Source organism: Colobus angolensis, unplaced genomic scaffold (assembly GCF_000951035.1).
Source record: "Colobus angolensis palliatus isolate OR3802 unplaced genomic scaffold, Cang.pa_1.0 Scaffold589, whole genome shotgun sequence".
Classification (NCBI taxonomy): domain Eukaryota; kingdom Metazoa; phylum Chordata; class Mammalia; order Primates; family Cercopithecidae; genus Colobus; species Colobus angolensis.
Genome location: NW_012119476.1, coordinates 498,984 through 512,929, shown reverse-complemented (window position 1 = coordinate 512,929; position 13,946 = coordinate 498,984). Strand labels below are relative to the sequence as shown.

Sequence of the window (13,946 nt, the reverse complement as noted above, 5' to 3'; positions counted from 1 at the left end):
TTAAAAAAAAAAAAAGAAATGAATTATTCTTACAGACAGTAACAAAGGTAAATCTCAATTATGCTGACTGGAAGAAGCCAGACAAAACAAAAAAATACATTTGTACAATTCTACTTGTTTAAAATTCTAGAAAATGAAAACTGATAGTAACGAAATTAATCAGTGGTTGCCTGGTGATGGGGCAGGGGTTATTTATAAAAGCTCAGAGGGAAACTTTTGGGAGAGATGGATATGTTCTTTATTTTGATTGTAGCGATAGTTTCACAGATGTAAGCATATTTCAAAACTCACCAGATTGTATATTATAAAAGTATATAGTCTTTTTGTAGTATAAAGGCATAAAAAATGCAGAACAATAAAATTAAAGTATGTTTCTTTGAATTAAAAAAGTATGAGATTTTAATGTTTTTATAGATGTTTCCAAGTTGCACTCAAAAAATGATCTATGAATTTTAACTTACATCAGCAATGTATAAGAACATCTGTTTCAGCATGTCCTTGCCTACAATAGGTAGTGTAATTTGTAAACACTGGCTGACTTAATAGACAAAAAATAGTATTTTAGGTTATTTTAGTTTGCATTTCTTTACAGTGAAGTTGAACTTAATGTTTATTTTTCATTTTAATTTCTATTTTGTTAATTGCGTCCTTTGCCCATTTTCTTTTTCCAAAATTTTAAAATAATTTCATCTTTTATTTTAGATTCAGGGGGTACATGTGCAGGTTCATTAGATGGGTATATTGTGTGATGCTGAGGTTTGGGGTATAGATCCCATCACCTAGGTAGTGAGCATAGTACCCAATAGGTAGTTTTTCAACCTACCTCCTTCTGTCCTCTCCCAACTAGTAGTCCTCAGTGTCTATTTTTGCCATCTTTGTTTCCATGTGTACTCAATGTTTAGCTCCCACTTATGAGTGAGAACAGGCATTATTTGGTTTCCTGTTTCTGTGTTAATTTTCTTAGGATTATGGCCTCCAGCTGCATCCATGTTGCTGAAAAGGATAAGATTTCATTATTTTTTATGGCTGTGTAGTATCCATAGTGTATATGTACTACATTTTCTTTGTCCAGTCCTCTGTTGATGGACACCTAGGTTGATTGCATGTCTTCGCTGCTGTGAATAGTGCTGTGATGAACATATATGTACATAAGTATTTTTGTTAGAAGGATTTGTTTTCCTTTGGTATATACCCAGTAATGGGATTGCTGGGTGGCATGGCAGTTCTGGTTTTTTTTTTTACTTTTATATATATATATATATATATATTATACTTTAAGTTCTAGGGTACATGTGCATAACGTGCAGGTTTTTTAAAAAGTCAAAAAATAACAGATGCTGGTGAAGCTCCAGAGAAAAGGGTATGCTTATAAACTGTTGATGGGGATGTAAAATTAGTCCAGCCACTGTGGAAAGCAGTTTCAAGATTTCTCAAAAATACTTAAAACAGAACTGCCCTTTGTCTGATGAGTAGGGCAGTTCTGTTTTAAGCGTTTTTGAGAAATCATGAAACTGCTTTCCACAGTGGCTGGACTAATTTACATCCCCATCAACAGTTTATAAGCATACCCTTTTCTCTGGAGCTTCACCAGCATCTGTTATTTTTTGACTTTTTAATAATAGCCATTCTGACTGACGTGAGATAGTACCTCATTGTGGTTTGGATTTGCAGTTCTTTGACGATTAGTGATGATGAGTATTTTTTTTCATATGTTTGTTGGCTGCTTGTATGTCTTCATTTGAGAAACATCTGTTCATCATATCCTTTGCCCATTTTTAATGGGTTTTTTTTTTTTTTGCTTGTTTGCTTGTTAAGTTCCCTATAGATTCTGGATATTAAACTTTATCAGATACATCTTTGCAAATATTTTCTCCCATTCTGTAGATTGTTTTTGCTACTGATAATTTCTTTTGCTATGCAGAAGCTCTTTAGTTTAATTAGGTCCCACTTGTTAATTTTTTGTTTCTGTTGCAATTGCCTTTGGAGACTTGGCTAAAAATTTTTTGCCAAGGCCAATGTTGAGAAGGTTATTTCCTAGGGTTGCTTCTAGGATTTTTATAGTTTGAAATCTTACATTTAAGTCTTTAATCCATCTTGAGTTAATGTTTGCATATGGAGAAAAGTAAGGGTCCAGTTTCAGTCTTCTGCATATGGCTAGCCAGTTATCCCAGCATCATTAATTGAATAGAGAGTTCTATCCTCATTGCTTGCTTTTGTTGTTTTGTCCATTTTCTAACTGTTGTGTTTTTCTTCTGTTTACTGATTTGCAAGAGCTTTGTAAATTAAGCATACTAAATTTTGTGTGTTGTGTAGTTTGCAAATATTTTTCAAGTTTGTCTTTTCATTTTGAAGAAAATATAATCTAAAATAAGTGCATTTTTGGGGTAAAATTATGGCAATTTTTTATATAAAAATTTTGAGGCAAAATGAAAAAAACAGCATTTATTCTAAGTTTTAAACACATGGGATTCATTTTATCTTTCATCCTTTTTTATTTAAAAAACTTCAAAAGAAAATGAAGATCCAAACTGAAAACAACCTGAATGTCTATCAGTAGAAGCATGCATTAATACATTATATATGTCCAAATAATTAATGCATTCTTCTACTGATAGACATTCAGGTTGTTTTCTATTATTATCAGAATATGAGGCCCGGTGCGGTGGCTAATCCCAACACTTTGGGAGGCCGAGGTGGGCAGATCACTTGAGATCAGGAATTAGACACCAGCCTGGCCAACAGGGAGAAACCCCATCTCTACCAAAAATACAAAAAGTAGCCAGGCATGGTGGCACACACCTGTAATCCCAGCTACTTAGGTTGCTGAGGCAGAAGAATCACTTGAACCTGGGAGGTGGAGGTTGCAGTGAGCCGAGATCACGCCACTGCACTCCAACCTGGGCAACAGAGTGAGACTCCATCTCAAACAACAACAACAACAACTACTACATATATATATATATATATGAGTTTGCTATTTCCACAAAGTGAATCACTTTATTAATATATTTGGATAGAGTGCCCTGTAAAAGGCATAAGGCATTGCTTGAAGGCAATTTTGCTTATCTAGGGAAGCATATAAAAAATGTATTTCAAAGTTCCTTAGCATATTAAAGGTCCTGATAAGTACTGCACTAAATACTAGGTTCCACAATATGCACAAAAAAGAAAGGATCCAACAGTTAAATAAAATTTAAGGGACCACTACAACCTCCTTTTGGTGAGTCACAAAATTCAATAGTGTAGTAAAACCCCGGAGAATTCCTACACTAAAGCCAATTTTCTAATTTTACTTATATAGGATTTTATAAATTTATTCACTATATAATTTTTCTTCCCTTTAATGTCTGTTACCATACCAAAGTAGTAGTGTTTCCCCTAGGAAAATACTAAAATAAAATAGACAGATTAGCACCACAGATAATCCAAATCTAGATATTACTATCATACAAGTTGTCTTACCTAAACATCAAACATTTCATCAGGGCTTTGGAAAAGGAAACAGACTTAGTTCTCTCCTCTTTTAATCTTTGATAATAAAGAAAGACACATCACAAATAACTCAGATTTTGAAATGTAGTGCCATGGTGGAAATAGCATGCTTTGAGGTCAGATAGACCTGAGTTACAACCGTAGGTTGGCCACTTAGGTTGGATAAGTGATTTAACCTCTCTGCACATCAGTTTTCTTGTAAGTAAAATGAGAATAGTAACATTCATCTTACAGTTGATGTGAGGATTAAATAAGATCATGTATATCAAGTACACACCAAAGTGTCTGGCATATACAAAGTTTTATACAATATCTACACTTGTACACAGTAGAATTTCTGTAAGGGAAAGAACTGAAGACCTGAGAACCCATGAACAGATTGATAAGCTTCTGAATAATTGCTAGCTTTTTTCTTGAGAATAGGATTACAAGTTTCATCAGATCTGAGCTATAAGCTCCATGTTATTTCTATTACTAACATTCTTTTAATATTTAATTACACTGGGTTTATACCTGTGAGTGCTGCAAAAAGAAGGTCGTTGAGCTTTTCACCAGGCCAAAGAGAATCCCATGTGTAAAGCTGTCTGCCACTGCTTAACAAACTCATAGCATTTTAGGAGGGTTAGAGTGTAGGAAGGATGCTTTTTTGCCCTTAGTGGGTACGAGTAGATTACTAACTGACATAATGCAGTCAGGCAAAAGAAAGCTATTTGTAATCTGCACCATTTCAGAGACCTGGAATGAAACAGGAGAAGCTTATAATTCACAGTATGAGAGTAAATAACCTTAATGGAATGTTTGGGTGTCTGGATCCCTGGAGGTTTTTTTAGCACAAGTGACATAAGTGTGAGTTTGCAGGGAATAAGGGCATCTTTTTTTTTCAGTACACTGCCAAGGGAAATTATGTACAGAACTTCTGCTTATGCATGCATTACAAGAGTGAAGAATTTAAAATCTTTTTCACCCAGGATAAGAGCTTATTTCTTTTCTAGTTCTTCTCCCAAGCCTTCTTCTTAGCAGTCCAGGTGCCATTGTATGTGTCTCCCTCAGAATACTGACCTGTCTGAGAGATGCAGGAAATGTGAAAACTGCTATGTTTCCGTTTCCACAGCAAGAGATGATGAGCCTTCTGGATAATCTGCAAGGTTGAAACGTGAAGATGATCAAATGTCCCCGTGCCTTATATGGGTGGGTATTCATTCACTGGCAGTTTTCCTTCTTGTCCAGTCTCTGCAGGCAACAGATATCTGCAAACCTCTAAAGACTGATGTGTAACAAAGAAGCATTTGTAACCAGACATTCACATTCTAGGAATAGTCAGCCTGCTATACTATTAACTAAGATTATTTATCAGCATTATCTGATCTATAATACTGGCTGGTATTTGACTTAAATAGCCATGATGACAGCTCAACATAATCTGACTTTAATGGAATGTTTTGCATCTTGCTACCCACAAAATTATCCTGTTTTGCTGTTATTCCACTGGACATAATTGAGATAGCTATTACAGTACTTCAGGTGATGGTGTGTTTCTATAAAAGGAATGAAGTATCTAGAAAATAAGAGGCTTTGGGATTAACAAGCAACATCATTTATGGTACAAATGTTTTTGTTTCTGACCTCCAACCTTTTGGGAGAGCACACTCTGAATCAGCTTGCTGAATGTACAGGTAATCACTTTTCTCATACTCACAGCATAATAATATACTTGGCATTTTAGGAATAAAAAAGTTGACAGTAGCCATCCCCTACAGTTTCTGCACAGTACAGTGTCTTTTATGTGCCATTCAGAGTGCTTTCTTAAGTGTGAAATCTAGATTCCCAAAGATAGAGGCCAGCCAGTCAGTGTGGCCTTGCCACAGAAGGCTGCAAGCTCTCATGCCACTGAGTTAAACAGGCAGATTCCAGATACCAGGTTGCTTTCTTCCAGGAAAATTGGAAAAATGAAAGTGGCTCTGAGAATGTCTCTTTGGAATCATGACCCCATGGTAGGCCCAACATTCTGTCTTGTCTGGAATCCTAGCCTTAGGGTATTCTTCCCCTTAAGTCTGGGCAGAAAGCAAATGTATTGGCCTAGGTCGTCAGTGAAAGATATACAGAAAATAACTTTATGTTTATTAAATAAAGAGAAAAATAGGTTGCAAGTGCTTAAGAATATATCTCATCTCGCCTACCCAACCTTTCTACTAAGAAGGCAACTGAAAAATAGTGAAAGACAATTCCGAAAGTGCAATAAATTTCCTTGCCTTGCTGTTCCAAAGAAGTGATGCTAATTCTTTCAATGTTCACTCCTTGCTGATGGTTGGCTATTTCAGAATTTTTAGGTGTGGTTTGGTGATGAACTTTTCCAAAAGTTGGCTGTTTGGATTCTGCTTTTAGGATGATTTTACCTTTTCCTACTGCAACTTACACTCTTATTTGGCACAGAAAATTTATCCTCCAAGTAATTATTTGAATTAAAATCCTGCTCTTGTAGACACTGAGGCTTGAGCTGAAAACCTAATTATCAACTTTGTGGTTTTACTCCCAGGGTAACATTAAGCTAAGGCTGCAAAGGTAGCTCACCGGGTGAGGACTAAATTAAAAAAGGAAGATACCTAAAATAATCAGGCTCTGGATAATAGAAGACAAACACAGAATTTAGGGAGTCAATTCACCTTCACCTCCTACCATCTGCACCTATACTGCTTCCCCCAACTACACCTGCCCTTGCTGCCTATGTAGTAATGATTTCACTTACTCAATATATGTCTACTTGAACCAAGAATGATGTTTAGTCTTAGTGTGTGCTGGTTAAGCTCTGGCTCTCTTCCTGTCTTTTCCTAGACCTCCTTTAATTTAAAACTCTAGGTTCTCAAATAAACCCTTGATACTGTGTGAAGTGACTTTGGCAGTATATGTACACTTCTTTCTAGCCATTGGTTCTCAGAGATTGGGAAAAGCAGAGATAATGACAGAATGGAGTCTGGAAAAACTTAGGTTGAGTCACCACTGCTTTATGACTTTACGTAAGTCACATTACCTCCCCAGCCTCAGCTTTTTCATCTATAAAATAGGGGCAATACTCTTTCATTCATAGTATTTTTGGGATACTCTACCCAAACCATGAGCATTGTCTAATGTTCTATTCTTGACCCTCTGGCTTTCTCGTCCCCATTTATTTCCTTGTCCATGTGGATGCATGTCAACACTGCTTAGATGATTACTAGTTTTACATTTTATCTTCTTTCCTTAGTTTTATTCTTTCTTTGCTGATTCCTCTTTACCTCCATGGATTTAACATCCATCTCTATAAAAATGACCCCCAGATCTCTCTAGTCAGTGGGACTATTTCCAGATACTTAAAATGTCTCTTGGCTTTGATCATTCCTCTCAATTTGTAGTGTTACTACCACTCGTGAATCCACTGCAACACATGCACAGTTTTTTGCTGTTCTTTCCAGTTCTTGTCTCTCCAAATTCCAATCCGTCCTGCATACTAGCACCCAAGTAATCTTTCTAAAATTAATCCTTCCTTATATCAATATATCACTCAAGATCATAAACTTAAAAGCTATTTTCTATTGTGTCAAGTCTATAAAACCCTCTATCATCTGGCCATATCTTACCTCTCTAAGACTATAGCCCACAACCACAATGTCCACCCTATGCTTCAGTGTTCTTACCACATTCATGTTGTAACTCTTACCTGGAATGCTAATTCCTTCTTCCTAGCATCTATCCTGATGTTTCCCATCCCAATAACACCTAGCTTAAGTCCTGCCTCATCCTCAGAACTCTCACCAGAACAGCCCACTTTCCTGGAATGTTAATTCCTTCTTCCCAGCATCTATCCTGATGTTTCTCATTCCAATAACATCTAGCTTAAGTCCTGACTCATCCTTGAAACTCTCACCAGAACAGCCCACTTCCCCCTTTAATGATATATTCAGGTTTAAGCATCACTAACAATTACACAATTTCCACATGTATCACACATTGCTTAATGCAGAGCTAAGCCTATATTAGGTATGTAATTAGTAGCATCATTTTTATGGCAATGAGCACACCAAGTCTTGCGTTAGATTATCTTTCCCTACAATTGCAAACTCCTTGAGGACAGAGGCCACCCTTTATTTATCTTTATGTCCCTCCACAGGACCTTGTTTGATGTGTATCCTCAGGAAATGCTTTATGAATTGAACTAATTGATTAGAGACTTGCCTTATTTCAGGAACAGACACCAATTTAGAGCTTAGGGTTTGACAACAAAGGTAAAGGAGTAAAATGAACATCCATGATATTACTGCATGAAGTAAATTTTCCAAGAGCTGAGAGTATGGATACATTCTTATCTAGAAACATGGGGAGAAAGTCATTTGGAAAATGCCTCACTACCCAAAGGAGTACCCTTCTATAACCCAGTGTATTGTGTTTGATGTTTTCAGAAATGAGGCCTAGGCTTCCTACTCTCATGCAAAGGCAAATGACAAGTGTATGAACAGGTTGTTAACAGGCATGTGGCCAAAATGCTAGGGTAGATGTGTTAAGAGGGAACAAGTAAGTGTATATGGAGAGAACACATGAAGAAAGAAATTTGGTTCCGGAATGTGGAAGATATATAAATTATGCACGTTTACAGTGGCCTCTAGTTTATAATAGCATTCCTTCTGTAAAAGGAAAGGAGCCATTTGGTGAAAGATATCAGGTTGAGGTTGGAGCCATTTGGTGAAAGATACCAGGTTGAGGTTAGTCAGCTTGACATCTGTCCCATCAGTGTAAGGTGGTATCAAAATGTGATATTATAGCTGAAGATAGCTTAAAGATCATGGAATTTAAACAGGTCCAAAGAGAAGAGGCATTCTAAAAGTCATGCACTGAACTTAGTGGCAGACGTGGGAGATGCTTCCCATGCTAGAGCTCTATCCATATTTTTCCACCTTCTCTTTCTGGTAAGAGGTACAGGAACTAAAATAATTGTCTTTCAAGTGGTCCATAAAAGATCTATAAACTGAAAGGTAAATAGGAACAAAGGAGAGATACTGGGTGGTATAGTTGTTAAGAGTTTAGACTTTTGAGCCAGGATCTGTTGCTTGCTATCTGTATGACTTTGGGTTTCTTTGAGCTTAAGTTTTGTCATCTATAAAATGGGGTTATTTAATGTTTACAACTCACAAAGTGGTTATACCTATTAAATGTTACAAACCCTGTAAATCACCTGGCACATAATTGGTATTCAACAAATGTTAGTTGCACACTTTGAAATAATCTAACAATCATTTTCTATATGCAATCTTATTCTCCAAGAGTTGCAGAGAGTACTGAAATAAAGATGATGATGTCTCTGACTCCAGTGAGTTCCCAGATAGTCCCCAAACTCTTTACTGGAGCCAGGCTACTTTCTTCATGTCCTCTTCACTTATCTTGGGGTCTTGTCCACTACAACCTGTGACTTTCCTTATACCTTCTGCTTCTGCACTCCTCACTGACAATCCAGATCTTATCCAGTCTTCAAGGCCCAAATTCTACCTCCTCTGTGAAGCCTTTTCTGACCAAACCAACCCACAGGAAATCATCGCATCCTTTGAATTTTGATAGCACAAACTTTATACTTCTATTCATTTGACCAACAACATATCCTGTATTGTGTTTTGTTAGGCAGCTTTTCATGTATGTATTTTATCACCCCCACTACCCCAAATTTCAGAAATGTTAGTTTATTTATTTATTTATTTATTTTTGACGAAGTCTCACTCTGTCACCCAGACTGGAGTACAGTGTTGCAATCGCAGATCACTGCAAGCTCCACTTCCCGAGTGCACATCATTCTCCTGACTCAGCCTCCCGAGTAGCTGGGACTACAGGCATCTGCCACCATACCCAGCTAATTTTTTTTTTTTTTTGTATTTTTAGTAGAGATGGGGTTTCACCGTGTTAGCCAGAATGGTCTTGATCTCCTGACCTCATGATCTGCCTGCCTTGGCCTCCCAAAGTGTTGGGATTACAGGCATGAGCCACTGTGTCCGGCTAAAAATGTTAGATTTTCCCTATTCTCTCTCCTTTTTCCTATGATATTCTTGGTCAACCAGGCAGCCATCCTACCCCAGAATGGTAATGCCTCTTCATTCCTCATATGAGGGAATAAAAGAGAAAAAAACTTTTGGAAAACATCCACTTATCTAATCATCCCAAATATGTAATCAAAAGTATACAACTCATGTGAAGACTATATTGTTAAGATGTTAATATAGGCCAAGGTATCTTGAATGCCTATATAGAAAACTGGTAAATAATTGACTAACACTAAAGACTCTTCCATCATTGGCACTATCACCAATATGCATGGAAATACATAAGGGCAATTTGGTACCCTTGAAGAAGTACATTCTTTGAGATAGAAGGCATTAATTTAACTTATGACTCTGTCTCAAAGTCCTGTGGCAGTTTTGAAATTCCTATGAATAATCGTACAGGTCTGGTTAGGTCTGAAGAAATAAGTGATAAAGTAATTTTTTTTCTTCAAGCAAGATTTAATCATTGTCTCTGACTGGGAGGTGATTGCACAGAATGTCACCCACAGATGCTTCTAAACAACAAAATTCTTGATGTGAAAGGCCTCTCGTCTCTGAACCAGAGCTCTTGTATACAGGATGTACTTGAAGAGTCTGAATTCTGATGAGGAGAAGGGCTCTCACCAATCCTCTCAGAAGGTCTGGGGATTACAACAATCTCTGGCATAGGATGAAAGTGTGTTTTGATAGGAGAATCACTTCCTCATCTTCCTGAAACATTTTCTTCACATCATGCCCCACCTCAAAAAGCTTCAGTAGTTCCCTATCACTCACAGAATAAATTTATTAGTCTTGTGTCTAAAGTCCCACCCAAACTGATGTCAATTTACCTGCTGAATTAATCTAATAATCATTTTCTATATGTAACCTTGTTTTGAAAGAGGTGCAGAGAATACTGAAATAAAGATGATGAGTTCTCTTATTTTAATGAGTTCTCATCTATTCCCTTACTGCCCAAAATTTCTACTGGAGTCAGGCTACTTTCTTCATGTCCGCCTCACTTAGCTTGGGGTGTTGTGCATTACAACCTGTGACTTTCCTTTTACCTTTGACCTCTGCATTCCTTGCCACCAATCTAGATCCCATCTAATCTTCAAGGTCCAAATTCTACCTATGTAAAGCCTTTTCTGACCACCCTGGCCCATAGCAAATCACCTTTCCTTTGAATTCTTATAGCACAAATTTTATGGTTTTAATCATTTGGCAAATAATGTATCCTGTATTGTGTTCTGTTAGGGAACTTTTTATGTATGTATCTTATCTCCCCAAATAAATAAAAGACCCTTGAGCTGAGACAATATATTGTATTGCCTGAACACCCCTTCTGGGTCCAATCTCATAACCTTAATATTCTCTCAATAAATATTAGTTTATTTCTTCTGTTATTCTTTCTAACAGGTTATTTGTCATGGCAGCAGAAAGTACCAGATTGAAAATAAATCAGAAATTTTTCTACTGTGAGCAGTATTAATGAGTGTCATACAAAGAAAGTTTTACCCAAAAAAAGAAAGAAAGAAAGACGAAATAGGCTATAATATATAAAACATTTAATACACTTGAGTCTGATGTCTGTATTTTTTCAGGACAAGTGTCCAGAATTTCACAGGAAGGGGATTAATTCCGCCGAGTCCTGATTATCATTAACCCTGGAAGGTTATATTAGCACACTCAGAAAATGTTTGTTTTTGTATTATACCTTTACTTGATAAAAATATCCCTTCTAGGATATATTCTATAAAAATTATCAAAATAAAGAGGCAATTTATAGTCACATTAGCTCAAGGTAAAAGCCGCTGTTTAGTTAAGAAAAGTTCAGTTCTTTTATTGCTCGATTTTTTTTTTTTGAGACAGGGTCTCACTCTGTTGCCCAGGCTGGAGTGCAGTTATGTGGTCAGTTTACTCCAGACTTGACCTCCTGGGCTCAAACGATCCTCCCACCTCTCAGCCTCCTGAGTAGTTGGGACTACAGATGCACACCATGACACCCAGTTAATTTTGTATTTTTTTCATAGAGAAGAGGTTTCACCATGTTGCCCAGGCTGGTCTCAAACTCCTGGGCTCAAGCAGTCTGCCAGCCTCAGTTTCCCACAGTGCTGGGATTACAGGCATGAGCCACTGCACCTGGCCAGCTGGATTCTTTTAAAATTATTTTTTCTTGTCATGGTTAGTATACTGATAGAGAATAACTGGAATAAGCTATGCATAATTATCACGTACCCAGGGCTTGACTATGACTTGGAGCTCTCTACTGGATTTTCAACCAGGCTGACAGAAGAGCTCAGTGAGGAGAGAAACTGACTTTACCTTCCTTACTAGGAAATAAAGGAACTATGCCTAATGGATAGAGATCATATAAGTAAATTTGATAGTTCCACTTTGGAAGTTTCCACATTTGGGATGGGCAGAGCTCCCACTGTTTACTAAAGCCTAGGAAAAACAGAGCTTAAGGCACCATCTACTACTGAAAAGAAGACAGTGACCTAATGGGGAAAAAAACCCTGAAATCCAACAGGTAAATTACAAAGAATCTCTAAGCAAACATAATGAATAAAAACCAAAACAAGTCAGACAGAGAAGACTGGAATAAATAATCCTTCAATGCAAAAACACAGACGTGCATCCACAAGAAGTAATACTGAACAGGGGACCATAACCTTCCCAAATGCACAAAGCAAGGAACCAGTGACTGACCCTAATGAGCATCAATATTTGAGCCCTCTGATCAGCAATTCAAAATGGCAACGTTATGGAAACTCAGTGATTTCCAAGATAACACAGAGAACCAATTCAGAAATTTATCAGAAAAAGTTAATAAAAATTTAAATATAAGAAAAAAAGACAGAAATCATGAAACTGAGAAATACATTTGCTAATCTGAAAAAAATCATTAGAGGCTCTCAATAACAAAATGGAGCAGAAGAAAGAATCAGTGAGCTCAAAGAAAAGTTTTTTGAAAATAAAGGAGAGAAAAAGAATGAAAAGGAAAAGAGATCACCTATAAGATACAGAAAACTGCCTCAAAACATCAAATATAAGAATTATTTGTGTACAAGAGGGAGTTGAGCAAGAGCAAAGGGATCAAAAGCATAATTCAAGAAATAATAACAAAAACTTTCCAAAACTTGAGAAAGATAAATATCCAGGTATAGGAAGGTCAGAGCACACCAAACAGATTCAACCAAAATCGTCTACCCCAAAGGCACATAATACTCAAATTACCCCAATGCATATAATAGTCAAACTCTCAAAGGTCAAGGTCAAAGAGAAGATCCTAAATATAGCAAGAGAAAAGATGTGAATGACATATAAAGGAGCTTCAATTTATTTGGCAACAGACCTCTCAATGGAAACCATACAGGCCAGGAGGGAGTAGGATGACATTTTCAAACTACTGGGGAGCAGGAAGCAGGAAGCTGTCATCCAAGAATACTGTATCCAGCCAAGTTAGTCTTCAAAAGTAAAGCAGAGATAAAAGTCTTTCCCAGACAAACAAAAGTTGAGAGAATTAACCATCACCAGACCAATCTTACAAGAAATGGTAAAGGAGCTCTTCATTTGAAAGTATGCAAAAAGAAAACATTTGAAGGTATACAATCCACTTGTAAAATTAACTACATGGACAAACCCAGAGTACTCTACTACTGTAATTGTGTAACCAACTCAAAACTCTAGTATGCAACAAAGAAGACAAATCTATCAAAAACGATAATCACTGAAGAAACCCGTTAAAAGATAGGTAGTATCTGGGCGGAGCAAGATGGCGGAATAGGAACAGCTCCAGTATCGAACTCCCGGCACGAGCGACACAGAAGACCGGTGATTTCTGCATTTTCAACGGAGGTACTGGGGTCATTTCACTGGGGAGTGCCGGACAATCGGTGCTGGTCAGCTGCTGCAGCCTGACCAGCGAGATCTGAAGCAGGGCGAGGCATCGCCTAACCTGGGAAGCACAAGGGGGAAGGGAATCCCTTTTCCTAACCAGGGGAACTGAGACACACAACACCTGGAAAATCGGGTAATTCCCACCCCAATACTGCGCTTTAAGCAAACTCTTAGCAAAGGGCACACCAGGAGACTATGCCCACACCTGGCCGGGAGGGTCCCACGGCAACGGAGCCTCCCTCATTGCTAGCACAGCAGTCTGTGATCTAACCACAAGGCAGCAGCGAGGCTGGGGGAGGGGCGCGAGCCATTGCTGAGGCTTAAGTAGGTAAACAAAGCCGTTGGGAAGCTCCAACTGGGTGGAGCTCACAGCAGCTCAAGGAAACCTGCCTGTCTCTGTAGACTCCACCTCTGGGGACAGGGCACAGCTAAAAAACCAACAGGGGAAGCAGCAGAGGCCTGTGCAGACCCGAACGACTCTGTCTGACAGCTTTGAAGAGAGCAGTGGATCTCCCAACA

The 13,946-nt window shown here is 37.8% G+C and overlaps 1 protein-coding gene across 2 annotated transcripts in view; it reads right to left on the bottom strand.

Annotated features, from left to right (window-relative positions):
• ZDHHC15 (zinc finger, DHHC-type containing 15) overlaps positions 1–13,946 on the bottom strand; it is a 174,017-nt gene that overhangs the window by 21,486 nt on the left and 138,585 nt on the right. For both annotated transcript variants that reach the window (XM_011962253.1, XM_011962254.1), the window contains one exon: positions 4,552–4,630. In XM_011962253.1, coding sequence (XP_011817643.1) covers positions 4,584–4,630 — 47 coding nt within the window. In that variant the 3' untranslated portion in view covers positions 4,552–4,583. The remainder of the gene's footprint in view (positions 1–4,551; positions 4,631–13,946) is intronic.